General features: G+C 45.5%; 1 protein-coding gene across 2 annotated transcripts in view; it reads left to right on the top strand.

Annotated features, from left to right (window-relative positions):
* The window catches only part of adcy3a (adenylate cyclase 3a), a gene marked incomplete at both ends in the record, with an annotated part of 45,379 nt that overhangs the window by 13,422 nt on the left and 16,957 nt on the right, over positions 1–15,000 (top strand). Inside the window, 9 exons of one of the 2 annotated variants that reach the window (XM_079228141.1) lie at positions 816–965; positions 3,260–3,390; positions 4,591–4,702; positions 7,139–7,266; positions 8,131–8,289; positions 12,655–12,817; positions 13,097–13,216; positions 13,888–14,030; positions 14,879–15,000. The exon at positions 14,879–15,000 is cut by the window's right edge and continues 40 nt beyond it. In XM_079228141.1, the coding sequence (XP_079084267.1) occupies positions 816–965; positions 3,260–3,390; positions 4,591–4,702; positions 7,139–7,266; positions 8,131–8,289; positions 12,655–12,817; positions 13,097–13,216; positions 13,888–14,030; positions 14,879–15,000 (1,228 nt within the window). Of the gene's footprint in view, positions 1–815; positions 966–3,259; positions 3,391–4,590; positions 4,703–7,138; positions 7,267–8,130; positions 8,290–12,654; positions 12,821–13,096; positions 13,217–13,887; positions 14,031–14,878 lie in introns of both variants that reach the window. The other variant, XM_079228140.1, reaches the window with a different exon arrangement.

Raw genomic sequence — 15,000 nt, 5'->3', positions numbered from 1 at the left:
GAGACGGTCCTGCTGTTGCTGCCGGTGGGTTCTTTGTGTTGACCGTTGCTTGACTGGACCTGTCCAGCAAGAAGCCCTCATCTGACGGTTCCTCTGCGTGAGTCTCTGCAGACGGCGCGCTAGCCTCAACTGTGTGGAGGCGTTTCTATGCGTGTGCTGCATTATTCTCCGCCCAAAAATAAAGTACTGTGAAGAGTCAAAAAGACAACAAGTGTACCTTGATACAATACCTGCAAAGAAACAACAAGTATTATATGTATTCTAAAGGAACAAAGGTTGAATATCCTGTGAACAATTTGATTTGACTGCAAAATATTCACTCAAATTAAGTTTTTCATAAAACTAAGCTTTAGAATGTTACTTGTGTTGTGATCAAAAGCTTTTAAATTCAGTACAAGTTGCAAAAAGCAACAGCAGAGACTGCTGATGGTAGTCCAATGTGTTGCACTGGACCTGCAAGCTGCAATAGTGTGTCACTTATACGAGTATTGCTAGTAATATGTCGCGTTGGCTTTCGGGCCTTTGCACGTTAGCGTCTGGTTGTTAACGTTAATTAAAGTTGCACAACATTGCCAAACAAACCGGCGAGGAGCACGGCGCAGAAGAGGCCTTCGAGCAACACAGGCAACATGAAAGTACAGTTAACGTTACCGTGTAACTCTAAACATAAACCATAAAAAAGTGCTTGCTGCATAATATGTCATCTTTAAAGCTAGGCATCACAGAACCTTTTTGCAGTGCCATATGCATCCCTTATTGTGCGTAATGTGTTAATTCAATATTGAGCCTAACTGTTGCATTCCTTTTCTTTCAAGCTGCTGGCCAACATAGTGATCTACGTGTGTGCCATCACGGTGGGCGTCATGTCGTACTACATGGCTGACCGTAAACACCGGAAGGCCTTTCTGGAGGCGAGACAGTCACTGGAGGTCAAACTCAACCTGGAGGAGCAGAGCCAGCAACAGGTCAGAGGACGAGCAGTGCAACATTCTGCTGTTCACGCCAGAGTTTAAGGGAACTGTTTTTCTTTTGGGCTGATCGTTTCCATTTATTTATGATGGTATTAATGCGTTTAAAGTTTTTATCAAATTTGTGAAGAATCACACATTCCATTATCCGAACCGCTTATCCTACTCGGGGTCGCGGGGCGCTGGAGCCGATCCCAGCTGACATTGGGTGACGGCGGGGTTCACCTGGACAGGTGGCCAGGTTATCACACGGCTCATAATGAGACAGATGACCATTCACACTCGCATTCCTAAGCTGCATGTCTTTGGATTGTGGGAGGAAGCTGGAGCGCCGTCACGGGGAGAGCGTGCAAACTTCCCTCAGATCTACACCACCATGCAGCCCGCTGGAATCATACATGCAAGATTACTAACAGCTAGTCAGTGATCAAGTGTGTGTGCATGCCCCACTGCACGCATGCCCGTGTAGGGGGGAGAAGCGAGGCAAAAGAAAGATGGCGGCCATCACGTCACGCAAGACTTATGCTGCGTTCACACCAAACGCGTTGAGAATTTGACACGCGAGTAGATTACATGCAAAGTCAATGCACAGACGCGAATGATGCGAATAATTCACCTCATGCGTGCAAGTTGAAATATTTCAACTCGCACGGAGCCTGCCAATCAGCGTCAGTGTTTCCCCTACAGTTATAATAGGGGGGCGGGGCGCCCCCCTGAGGAAACCCCCCGCATCCCGCGCCTGATCACAAGTTTCTCTTTCCTATAGAACAGGTCTACACCTTGTTCTGCTATTAAACAAACTAAACGACCGTATTTTATTTATTTACAATTGATGCAAACTGGCGACATGAGGGTGGATCTTGAGCTAATTATTTTTAGTTAAGGAAAAATAACTTCCATGAATTGAGTGAAAATATCAAACTCAGTAAATAGTTGTAATAAGTGCATAAACAAGTGCAATAGTGCAGCAAGTGTGAATATTCACAGTTCTGCCAGACAGCATAGAGAGACTGGCTGTCTCATTGTTCCATAGTGTAATTGCATTGTGTTGGTGAAAGGTATGTGGTGGCATGTTTTTCATTGTTGTTTTTCAATAAAGGGGAGAAATTACCCTTTATTTATGTGTCCATCTTTAATGTACCCATCCCACATAGCTTTAGGTTTTTTTCATCTCAAACACAAATCTATAAAATGATGTCTCATACTTAATGCCATTTGTTAAGAGTTCAAAAGCTGGTCAGGAAAAAGCTGGTAAAAAAGGGAACCATACAGACGTTTTATGTATTACTATTATAGGTAAATATACCAGTATTGTATCGTATTCTGGTATCGAAAGTATCGAGTATTGTGATATTTATGGCAGGTATCGTATCAAAGTCATAATTTTGGTATCGTGACAACCCTATTTTGTATATGAATGGTGACGACACTAGAAAAAAGTCACATTCACAAAGCATGGTAACCAAACGGGTCTGATGGAGAACAGGCCGCTGTGGTAGGATGGGAACGGGAGAACGGGCACTGCAGAGACTAAGATGTCATTCATTATGTTCATTATGAAACTGTTGGGGCGCCACCACAGTCCAGGTAATTCATAGGAAACACTGTGTGTGTGTGTGTGTGTGTGTGTGTGTGTGTGTGTGTGTGTGTGTGTGTATGTGTGTGTGTGTGTGTGTGCTGCGTTTACACCAAACGCGTCGCAAATATTACTTGCGCCTGAAAGGGGGCGTGGCTTATCTCCGTAAAAACAGTTGCCGTTTCCACCATGTAAATAACCACTAGTTGTGCTTTACACTTGTTGTATATAGATTCCACATACGTGGGAACATCAAACTCCATGGTGTCTGGGTTCATAATATTATCCGTAGTCCCACAGCGTCTGAATGAAGCCGCTAGCAGCGCTACTTCAGCAGCAGTTGGATTCAGCACCGGCAGGACGGCGGTGATGATGGGCGGAGCTTCTCAACGCTGAAAAAGCGTTTTCGCCTCATAACAAATTTTTCCCAACGATTTTTCGCCTCATTCGCGCCGCCCGGCGGGAAATTTGTTTTTCCGCAACCATTCGCGTCTGTGCATTGACAGTTTGTCCAGGCCGAGCACAGCAGATGCATTTGGATGAGTGCCGTGCACACAGTAGTAATACAATACAAGCAATACCAATAATCAACAACAAATACATCCATTATCTTAAGTGAACAATGATTCCATGTACACTTGTTGAGTGGTATGCTCCCTGTTTCTTTTCAGTAGCTGTGTATGATGTTCTGTCTGTCGATCTTTGCCCTCTCCAGGAACGCCTGCTGCTCTCCATCCTTCCGAAGCACATCGCTGATGAGATGCTGCAGGACATGAAGAAGGAGCCCAGCCAGAAAGAGATGCAGCAGTTCAACACTATGTACATGTACAGACACGAAAACGTCAGGTGACTTGGTTCCTCTGTAGGCTTTGACCATGACTGCTTTTAGCTGAACGTCCATAGGGAACATGAATGCCGTCTATTTGATTTCTTTGACTGTGCAGCAGGAGGCCTCTCTCAGTGGTGTCTTGTATCCTCATGGATCATTCCTCCTGCTTATACTGGAGAGTTCTTCTTAATTTGTGTTCAGTGTAAGTGATGGGGGACAAACTTCTGTGTTGAAGCTAATATGAGGCATCGACAAATGACATGGCTATATTCTAATTGAACAGTCTTTATAGCAACAAAAAAGATAAAGTAAATACTTATGTAGATAAGACCCAGGTTGAGTCTTTTACCTGAAGCATCAACATCCAGTGAAGCGTGACTGCAAACGCTCCAGTCTCAAACACTAGCAACTAGACTGATCCGCTGAAATGAGATGTGAGGCTTGCTTTAATAACCCATAAGAGACGTCTGATACACACAGAATGAAGAAAGCCTCCTGGCTGCTCCATTCCAGTCTGTTTTATTTTCATTTTCAGGTTCTGAATGATTTAAATTCAAGCAATTCTTTAAACTTCACAGAAAGGATGAGCTAATTTATTATCAACACTGAATGATATGAGAAAAAAAAAACATAAAATGTGATGGCTTTATTGTTTCTATTCACACCTACTGAAACAGCGAGTGGGTGAGGTTTCCGTTCCGTTTCAATGTGGCTCAGTGCAAATGCATTTGTCAGACTGAACCGACGTTATCAGAAACAACAGAGACTAGAACCCATACAGGGTTCTTACGGTCATGGAAAACCTGGAAAGGTCCTGGAATTTTAAAATGGTTATTTTCCAGGCCTGGAAAAGTCCTTGGAAAAAATAAAATCTCAAAGGTTTTGTAAAAGTCATGTAAATGTGTTATATCATGTATGAATATGCTCCTGTCCTCTCCATCAACACTGTAAGCTGTGAAAAGTGTATCACAGCATCTCCACCACCTGCTGCCTCCTGTCCCAGTGGGGTTCTCCACCCCGACCACTAATAGAGTAGACAAATAGAAAAGGGGGTCGCTGCTCTGCATTGAAAGACTGGACACAGATTCTCAGCAGCGATTTGTAACAATGTGACAGCTTGAAAGAGTGAATATGTGCATGGATGATAATGTTTCTGTGACTGTAGCGAGACAATATCAATGCTAATGGTCCATCTTGTACCTGTTCTTGTGGGGCAGTATTTTGTTCGCAGACATCGTGGGCTTCACACAGCTGTCGTCGTCCTGCAGCGCTCAGGAGCTGGTCAAACTGCTCAACGAGCTCTTTGCTCGCTTTGACAAACTGGCTGCAGTGAGTTTCACACGTTACACAACATTCTGAGAGTTTTACTTTATTAACTCTCATATGAGTGATCTGGATTGTGTTAAAGTATGAGGCATCGCCACAGTTACGTAAAGTGTGTCCTGGAGTCACTTATATACTTATACTGTGTATATATGAGTATTCATTATAAGATTATCCATATTAAAAAAAATATCTGTATATTTACATATAAAACGGATTAGCTCAGCTAACTGAGTTTAGCTCAGCCTGAAGACCCCGACTAGTCTTTCAGAGTACCTGCTGACACAGAGGACTCTGTTTCCCACATTCACAGTGGCAATTCTACATGTAGTTACGCCCCGGGCGAGACCCCCTCCGAACCGGCCCCCAGCTGGGATTTTTTTTATTTTATAAACTTACATTTCTCAATTGCACAAATCCTTCAATAGAACATTTGAATAACACACTTAAGAGAATCAATGCACACAATTCTGCATAAAAGTGCCAAATATATATACAATCAGATATAGAAAAAAATTAACAATAATAATATAAAATATTAAGAATAATATACAAATACAATATAGAATAAATACACACATGTAAAAACACAGAAAAATCACAGAAAATCTTATTATTGCACAGAAACAGAAAACACAAACCAAAACTAAAACGTAACCTTTCTGGCCTTCCTTGATGCAAAATCATCAATAATGTCATCATATGAAATCTACTGACTTAAGCCCACCAATTGCATTAGAGCAGCGGTCCCCAACCCCCGGGCGGCCCGGTACCGGTCCGTGGGTCCCTTGGTACCGGGCCGCAGAGAAAGAATTTATAAAGAAAAAAACAAAACAAAAAGTCGGAAAAATGTTTTATTTTGAAAAAATTCCGGATACATCCGTCTGTGCGTAGCCTCAAACGTAACCTCTTGACATGTCAAGAGGCCGGTCCGCGAAAATGCGTCCCCCCCTTACACATGATCTGTAGACGGCACCTTCTTAGCAAGCAGGGTCGCCTGCAGCTGCAGGGGGCGCCAATTTGCCAATTCCCCACACAGTGATATTATAGATAATGGAAAACCGCTTCGCGGCCCAGATGATATATATTTTTTTTTTTTTAAGTGGTCGTGCTGCCCCCCTCGTGACATGAAAAAGTGCCGCCCCGGGCGGCTGCCCGGTTCGCCCGTGCCCAAAACCGCCCCTGCACATTCACCATCTGTTTAAGACATATATCCTCATGTCTTGTATGTAACCATTGCTCCATCATTTATGTGTGATGTCTTATTTCTTTAATCCAGAGAAAAGTGTATGAAGTAAATGTGGAGTATCATTTGTTACGTGTGATTGGCATTGATAACCCCTGGCTTTCACAGCGAGGCTCCCTCAAGACTGGTTCTCAAACTCTTCAGTATTAGTGGCTGCAGTGAGCTGCTTTCCTCTACAAATATTTTTAAAACGGGGTTGTAGATTTGATACGGCCGCTCTCAATTAATGCTCAATGTTGAGCTTTGATCTATATTCTGTTTTGAGAGACGCAACAGGAGAAAAGCCGACCTCAGGGAGACCTCACGGAGATCTTATGGAGGCTTTTAGCAAAACGCCAAGAATCGTCGAGTCGCGCATGCACAGCGTAAACGGCGTAACGTAAACATTTCCACGAAAGTACAGGCATTTTTCCATGTATTTATTAATGACGTTTCATGTCCGTGTACTTTGTACTTTTGTACTATGTAAAGTTGAGGGGGAGTGTTAGCGGTTCTTCCCCGTTCTCCATAGTTTCATGTTGAAGTGTCCTTGAGCAAGACACTGAAGTGCTTCACAGCAGCACACTGCTTCTTTATTACTAAGGATGATGAAATGCAGAGAATAATTTCCCCACTGTGGGATTAATAAAGGATTCTTAAAAACATATATTTTTTAAAAGGATCATTTTATTTATTTTTTTAGAATCTGCATCTCCCCCTTGCGCCCCACCTGTAATACCTCCGCGCCCCACTAGAGGGTCGCGCCCCACAGTTTGAGAACCGCTGCTTTAGACTGACTGTGTGAAAAATGGCAGCCCCTCATTCATTTGAAAGGAGCAAACACAAAGGGCATCCAGCGGCACATTCCTGGTAGATTACTTTGTATATTTCTTCTGTTTATGTTGCCAGCTTTGTGATGAGACAACATACGTGCTGCTCAGGTCTCACCAATACCACTGCTCCCACATTAAAATGCACTTACTCTGAAGCTCATGCTTGAAATGATGCTTAGCAGCCGTATCTTAACTCACTGATGTTGGTGTAACACAGCAATGGAATGGAGTCAGTCTATATGCCGATCCGACAGATAAGATCTGTGTATCTCTAAAAACAATTGCAAAATGTTTCAGAGGTCAGCCTTTCTGTCATTTCTACAATTGCATAAGGCAATCTAGTCTATCTCTCTCTCTCTTTCTAAACCTCTTCTACCCGATCAGAAATATCACCAGCTGAGGATCAAGATCCTGGGAGACTGCTACTACTGTATCTGTGGGCTGCCGGACTACAGGGAGGACCACGGTGCATGCTCCATCATGATGGGTCTGGCCATGGTGGAGGCCATCTCGTGAGTACAGGGACAAGGCGGGCAGGAGCCGACCTGGTCTAAAGTTCACTCAGTGTCTGCTAGGGCTGTGCGGTATAGCGGTTTCAAATTTCCATACGGTATGAATTTTTCATATACCGTCATACCGGTGCATAGCTGTAACGACTGTTGTCGCCCTTCAGCAGGCAGAAAAAAGTATTGTTCACCGCTGAGGGTGCAGCGGTCAGAGCTACTTGCGTGTCATGGTTTTACCTTTATAACAACAATTAATAACCCACAACTAAAACACCACGACACAACAGTTTGTGACCCTTAAACAGTTCGTAAGACTAATAATTGTACATTTATGAAATTACACCGCCGAACTGCGTCTCGCCACTCAACAGCTGTTCAGTTGGCCAGCGGTCTTTTTCGGCGTCAATGAATGAATGTGTTTACTAAAAAAAAAATACCGTGATATACCGCGAAACCGCTAGAATCTCACTAAATACCGTGATATGAATGTTTGGCCATACCGCCCAGGCCTAGTGTCAGCTACATGTTGATGTGATGCAGTGGGTCAGTCACTTGGTCCACAGTGTGGAATCGATTACTCTGATGGACTTTCTGTGGACCACATCTGTGAAATCAAGTGAAGTGAACAACGAGGGGTCATTGAATCAATTCGGATGCAACATTTTGGTCAGACTCCAGACGAGCTGCCATGAATGGATTTCCTTTATTTTGGATGTCCCTTGCTGCTCTAAATGAGATCCATCATAGTCAGTGTTCCCTGTAGGCTGAGTCAGAAAAGAGAGCTGGGTTGTTGATTGTAACTAAAAACAGAAGCTCGTTGTGATTCCAGTAGTTTTTTATGTAACGTGGTGCTTTTTAAACCAACCACAGGTACGTCCGAGAGAAAACCCAGACAGACGTGGACATGCGGGTTGGAGTGCACAGCGGGACAGTCCTTGGGGGGGTGCTGGGTCAGAAACGCTGGCAGTATGACGTCTGGTCCACAGACGTCACTGTGGCAAACAAGATGGAGGCTGGAGGGATACCAGGGTAAGAACAGACCGCCCCATGACTTTTTTAAATGAAGTGCAATTCAATTAAATTACATTTATTTTGTAGAGCCCAAAATCACAAATTACAAATTTGACTTGTCTGTTTTCCCCAGCCGGAAGAGGGCGAGACACTGCGTGAGGGACGCTACTCTTGCCCCCATAGCGGGACGCGATAAGAGAGGGAGTTTATGTTGAGACCCAAGTAATCTGTACTTTGCGCCGATTCGACCTGACTCTGTCAAGTTTATATTGAATCCAAGATCCGTGAGATGATTTATCACCGTAGCGGAATCTTTGACCGCCTGCTCCCGTGAGTGGGAGCATATCAGATAGTCATCTATGTACGAGAATATCCCGATGCCGCTGTTCCATAACGGAGACAGAGCGGCCTCCGCACACTTGCTGAACACCCTCGGGGCTAATGAGAGCCCAAACGGGATGGCTTGGTACTCGTAGGCTCTGCCCTGATAGGCAAACCTGAGAAACTTCCGGTGCGCCGGATAAATGGCGATATGAAAATAAGCGTCCGCGAGATCAATTGTTGTAAACCAATCCCCTGGACGAATCGAGCGACAGAGCCCTTTGTGTGTTAACATCCTGAACGTGTATTTGCGTAGATGTCTGTTTAACACACGTACGTCTAAAATGGGGCGCAGGGATGCGCTTCCCTTTTTTGGAATGAGGAAGTAACGGGAGTAAAAACCGCGCTAAGCTTCCTCGCTCGGGACAGCTCTGATCGGCTGTTTGTTTAACAGCGATGCTATTTCGTCCTTTAGGACTCGGGCTGAATCGCCCGTGGCTAATAAAACTAACACACCGTTGAATCTGGGTGGTTTTATAACGATTTGAAGTCTGTACCCTTGGATGCACTGTGCATGAGGGCTGCCTGGGCAGTGAGGGGGCTGACGACACCGTGGGGTGACGTCATCTCCCTCACCTGGAGGGAGCGGCCTCCCCTCGGTGGAGCGTGAGCTCCCCCTGCAGGGGTTATGGGGCCATGACATGGTTTTACTTTTGTTTTGTTTTTGGGTTTGTATCACGCCCTCAGCCCATGGCTTGGTTGCGGAGATTCTAACTTTATTTCTTTCAATGAACTGGGTAAAAGTGCTTGGTGACACTGCATTCCCTGCTGTACCCGATTCTCCTTCCTTTGAACGTGAGGGGGGAGAAACTGCAAAAGTACCCCTGGAGAACTGGATACCACCGGGGACCTTGAAACATGAACTCAGTCCCACGCAAGGCCGGTTAGGTCGTGCGCAACTTCTTCCCTTCCCCGGGGTGGGACGGGCAGTTCTTTGCTGCCGTGGCCGCAAAGGAGTGTTTTCCCCAGGTCCTAGGGTTCTCCGCCGAGGCTGCTGGTTAGTCTGCTGACTTGCTGCCTGTCTGTGAGGTCTGGCCCCTCCCTGTCTACCCCTTGTAGCTGCGGCTGTAGCTGCAAAGCTAGCCCTGGGTACCTGTGGGGTACGAGGGACGTGCTTCCGGGGTAAGCAGAGGTTAAAGGCTTCGCCTTCCTGTTTCCTGAGGGTGCTGGCTTCCCTCATTTTTTCCAGGGCAGGACTGAACAGACCTTTGGTTACGTCATACGCCGCATCCATCACCTCTGTTCTCTGCGTATCACTGAGGCCTGAGAGATTTACCACAGGGCCCTCTCACCTGAGACCGCAAGGCCCATTATACGGCCGCAGCCTTACACTGCACCGCGTGAGGAGCGGAGGATGAGATCGTTCACCACACAAATCTCATCCCATAGGGCTGGATTAGGTGAACCTGAGTCCAGCTGCCTGCCCATCTCCTCCAGGATTTCTCCCTGGTATGCGGACAGCAGAGTCATCGCGTTTTGCGAGCACACTGACTGTGCTGCATAGCGGTACATTCTCTGCAAAATGGAGGCGGTCAGGCGCTCCGTTTTATTAGGCAAAGAAATGTTTGAGGAAGCTGAGAGAGAGCGGCGGTCCGGGTGGAGGTGATAGGCCACTGATGGCTCCACTCCTGGTGGTCCAGACAGACCCAGCTCTTCCATCCCCTCTACAGTTTAGAGTAGCCCTTGGTGGGAAGCTTACTCATAAACGGACTGGACCAGAACCTGGCCATTTCCTTCATGCAGATAGGCACTGCTGGCAGAAGTTGTTTTGATGGTGGTTGGGCTGGTGGCAGCCTTTTACCGTCATAAAGGTCTCTTTCTCCCCCTGAAGCATCCTGGGCTGCCGGTCATTGTATGCCCAATTTGGACGCGGCTCGCTTGCAGACTTCATTGCTGACCCCTGGGAGAGCAACTTCGAATGCACTAGGGGGTCTGGACAGTTGGACAGGAAATGTGGAGTCCTCCTCCTCATCATCCATGTCGTCCATGTTGAGGAGGTCAGAGTTAGCATCGCCCTCTGCGTCCTCACCACCCGGCTCCAGTTCGAGGAGCTCCTCGAAAATTGGAGGCATATCCGGGGACTCAGCGTCCATCATGTCCGCCCAGGTCAAAGAGGCTTGCAGCAGATGTGTGCTGGTCGTGGCTCTTGGGGCGGTTCCCGACAGGCACGGGTCCTGCTTAGGGGATACCGCTACTCTGAGCCTCCTTTCCAGGACCTTCTCCGGCATTGACGCACAGTGCAGACATGACTGTGGGTCAGCCAGCGATGCATGCTATGCACATCGGGTGAGGGTCCCTGCCCGAGATGGATGCCCCGCACGACGCAGGGCACAGGCGGGATGCAGCCTCTTTTGCCTTTGGTTCCGACCCTTTGGTGGGGGTAGCGGCCGACATGGCAACTGAGAAGGAAGGGAAATATATAAACAATTAGCCGCACTTAGCGTTAGCCTGACGGTGAATTGCTCTAGCAAACGGGGGTTTAGCCCACTAACAGTGTACCGTGAGAGTTCGCTCGTCGTGACACGTTAGCCAAACTCCGGGCACTCGGCTCGACTAGCAAACAAATGCTAACCGAGACTTGGTAGGCTCGCCGTAACGCATTAGCCAGAGATAATAAAGTTACACAGTCACCGACGACACCGGTAAACAAACACCGGGTAGTCGGGAGAACAGCTCGCCTTGATGCGGACACTGCCTAAATACTATGTAGTGTCTAAATATACTTTTCACAAAGTACTTACCCAGCAAATCCAGACTAGAGCTAGGAACTGCGTTCTGCGACGTGTCCTTAACAGTTTGTCTGTGAACTGTTAAGCAGAAAATCCAAGCTAGCCAAGATAAGCTGAGGGAGCTATAATAGTTTCTTCACGGGAAGAAAGCGAGAAGATTTACGAGGGGCGGTCGACTGTGATAATATGAGGGGGCGGGGCCCCAGCACAGTTCGACCTGTCTGTTGGAGCTTCCTTAGTGAAACATCGAACAAAGTTAGAAAAAGAACAGCAGAACTGGATATAGTAGAATAATAATGATAATAAAAGCAGTAATAGTATCAGCAGTAGTAATAGCAATGCAACTAATAATAATAACTAGAAATTGCATTTCCTGCTGAAAATGCGTTGGAATGCTAAAAGCTGAAGCTTAAAGCTTAAATATTTGAAAATATAGCGGAATTTAGCTGAAAATAGCGGAATATAAAAAATATGAAATTATAGAATTATAGCTGAAGGTTTTGTCAACATTCAAATGTTCAAAAGGTGTCTGTAGCTGAACGTATGCAGATCCTGTAAGCTTTTAGCGGCTGTAGCTCAGGGGGATGAGTGGTCGTCTTTGGGTTATAAGCTGCTACTTTTTTGCCTCAACTTTGACCCATACGGCTTAAATATCGGTGCGGCTAATTTGTGGATTTTTCTGATTCAAAATTTAGCAGCAGTTGCAGAGACATCGCAAGGAGACACGATGGGAAACAGGTCTGAAGCAGGGGTCCTAGAGGCAGGGGTCCTAACCCAGCAAGCTGGCGAGCGCTAGCTGGCGAGCGCTAGCTGGCGAGCGCTAGCTGGCGAGCGCTAGCTGGCGAGCGCTAGCTGGCGAGCGCAAGCTGGCGAGCGCTAGCTGGCGAGCGCAAGCTGGCGAGCGCTAGCTGGCGAGCGCAAGCTGGCGAGCGCTAGCTGGCGAGCGCAAGCTGGCGAGCGCAAGCTGGCGAGCGCTAGCTGGCGAGCGCAAGCTGGCGAGCGCAAGCTGGCGAGCGCTAGCTGGCGAGCGCTAGCTGGCGAGCGCCAGCTGAACACTAGCTGACGGGCGCTAGCTGACGGGCGCTAGCTGGCGTAGCAACAACGGCTTCTAAACCGCCGCGGCTTGTTTATGAGTAAATACGACTTTTTTTATTGATTTAGTAGATGCGGCTTATAAAAGGGTGAGACTTATAACCCACATTTTACGGTAACCTCTCCACCACTGATCGCCTGGTGTTTCTAATCTCTGACCCCTCTGTATTTTGTGGACCAGTCGTGTCCACATCTCACAGAGCACCATGGAGTGTCTTCATGGAGAGTTTGATGTGGAGCCGGGGAATGGAGGCGAGCGCTGTGACTACCTGAGGGAGAGAGGCATCGAGACCTTCCTAGTGGTTGTTCCGAAAGGACCGGTGGGGAAGAGTGGAATCAATGGCGTAGTGAGTCAAACCTACCCCACTGTAAATATATGGATATTTAAATGATGGTCTTACATTCAGCCAGCTGATACACAGGGAAGGTACCCTGTTACAGTTACAATCACATTTGAATATCTCTTGTTACTCAAAGCTAAATGTTAAAATAATTTCAAAAATAAAAGATACTGTATGGGGAGCGATCAAAATACATAGATATGTTGCAAATGTAAAAAGGAAGAAGGAAAAGTCATTAAACTTTTCCCAGTAATCACTTCCAGTTTGCTTGTTTCACATTAGAAGCTGTCTGTTACCTCCTCCAATGGAAACTCCCCGCTGTTGATCAACACCACCGAGTGTAACGGCAGTGTGAACACAGCCTGCACCACACCGGAGGAACCAGAAGACCTCGATACGAGGGTAAGATTAAAGTAGAACATGTTCTGTTGCACAAGTCTCACTGGTGACACCCTGAGGATATAGAGCTGTTCTTAGGGCCTGGTCACAACAGCATTTATAAGCAGGAAATGTCTGACCAAAACTAGTTCTTTTCAGTGTCAATGAAATTAATTTGCTGAACACATTGATTATATGAGACTGAGTCTCTCCTTGCTCAAGATCATCTATACAAAGTATGAAGCAGACATCCTCTGTTTGGTGCTCATGATGAAACAACTGGAAAACAAATGGATAGCCCAAATAGATCATACAAAGCAAAGGAGCGATGCTAGTCTATCATACAGCGGTGGTTAGAGTGCTGATTTAGTTGTCAAGATATTGTTGTCATAAAATACATTAAACGTTGGGAATGTTTTTTTTTGTTGAAATACTGGGATGAAGCGCTACCCAGCGGCCATTTCTTTGCCAGAAAAGGCGCTATGTGGACACAGTTATGCTTCAACCTCAGGGGATCATGAATATCCACAGCAAAGGGTTTCTCTATTGTGAAGCAAGATGCTGATGTTCAGAGAGGGTTCTTGCGGTAGAAGTGTTAGGACAGATCAGCTGACAAACATCATTTCTGAAAGTGCATTGATATAGTAAGATATAGAAATGGATTATTTGGGTGCTTTTTTCTTCTGGGACTTAAGGTGGTAAATCCATCTTTCCCTAACCCTCGGAGAAGGCTGCGGCTGCGGGACCTGGCTGAACGGGTCATCGACGCCCAGGAGAACGAACAGGAGCTCAACAAGCTGCTCAACGAGGCTCTGCTGGAAAGAGAGACGGTCCAAGCGTGAGTGATGAACCACGAAGCACTACTTTGTGACGTTGGTGGTCGTTGCATTAGTGTGACATCTTTTGGATCAGATTCTCCACTTAGTTATGATTTGCTCCTGCTAGAAATTCTTCTTTTCTGAACCATCTTTTGTTGGAAATGTTTAATTCTAGTGCAGATACGATATCTATGTTTGGGTACCAATAAAAAAAAATCGTACTTATTTTGGTAAATTACTTAATCATCATACAAAACTCGTATTTAATTGGAAAAGAAGCCAGAGTAAATTTTATATATATATATATATATTTTTGTCTCACGGACACTTGAACATGTAGACAGGAAGAACCAGGGATTGATCACCACTCTACCTCCTCTATGCCCCGTATGTGAACTGATTAGAAAGATTAAGAATCTCACCAGACGATGTCAGTTTCAATACTTACTAGTTTTTGATACTTGGTGCTAAGGTCACTATACAGTTTAATACCTACAAAGCAATGTAGAAGTTGCACACAATTTTAAAAACATTTTTAAAGGTTAATAGTGTTTTATTTTTCCATTTCTGATGTCCGTATTTTAACTGATTCAAATAAAAAATATTTTGAATACATACATTTGCAAATTTCTATTACATTTTTACAACAATAAATATTTGTGTATGCATCAGATATATATTTGTGAATCCTATTTTTTTAAGTGTGGATTATGTTTACATTTATAGATATTGACAACAATATTTGTGTGCATGAAAAATGATTTGTATATAGGTAGCAAAAGATACTTGTGAATCATTCTGCATTCATTCAAATTGAGACTGATGTAATCCCATAAATACCAATATTTAAATGATGTTCTTGTCTCAGCCTGAAGGGGAAACACACCAACAAGCTCTCCCTGAGGTTTGTGGATCCGGACCTGGAGACCCGTTACTCTGTGGAGAAGGAGAAGCAGAGCGGCGCGGCCTTCTGCTGCTCCTGTGTGGTGC

Source organism: Taurulus bubalis (genome assembly GCF_910589615.1).
Source record: "Taurulus bubalis genome assembly, chromosome: 12".
Lineage (NCBI taxonomy): Eukaryota > Metazoa > Chordata > Actinopteri > Perciformes > Cottidae > Taurulus > Taurulus bubalis.
This window is presented reverse-complemented; position numbering and strand designations above follow the sequence as displayed.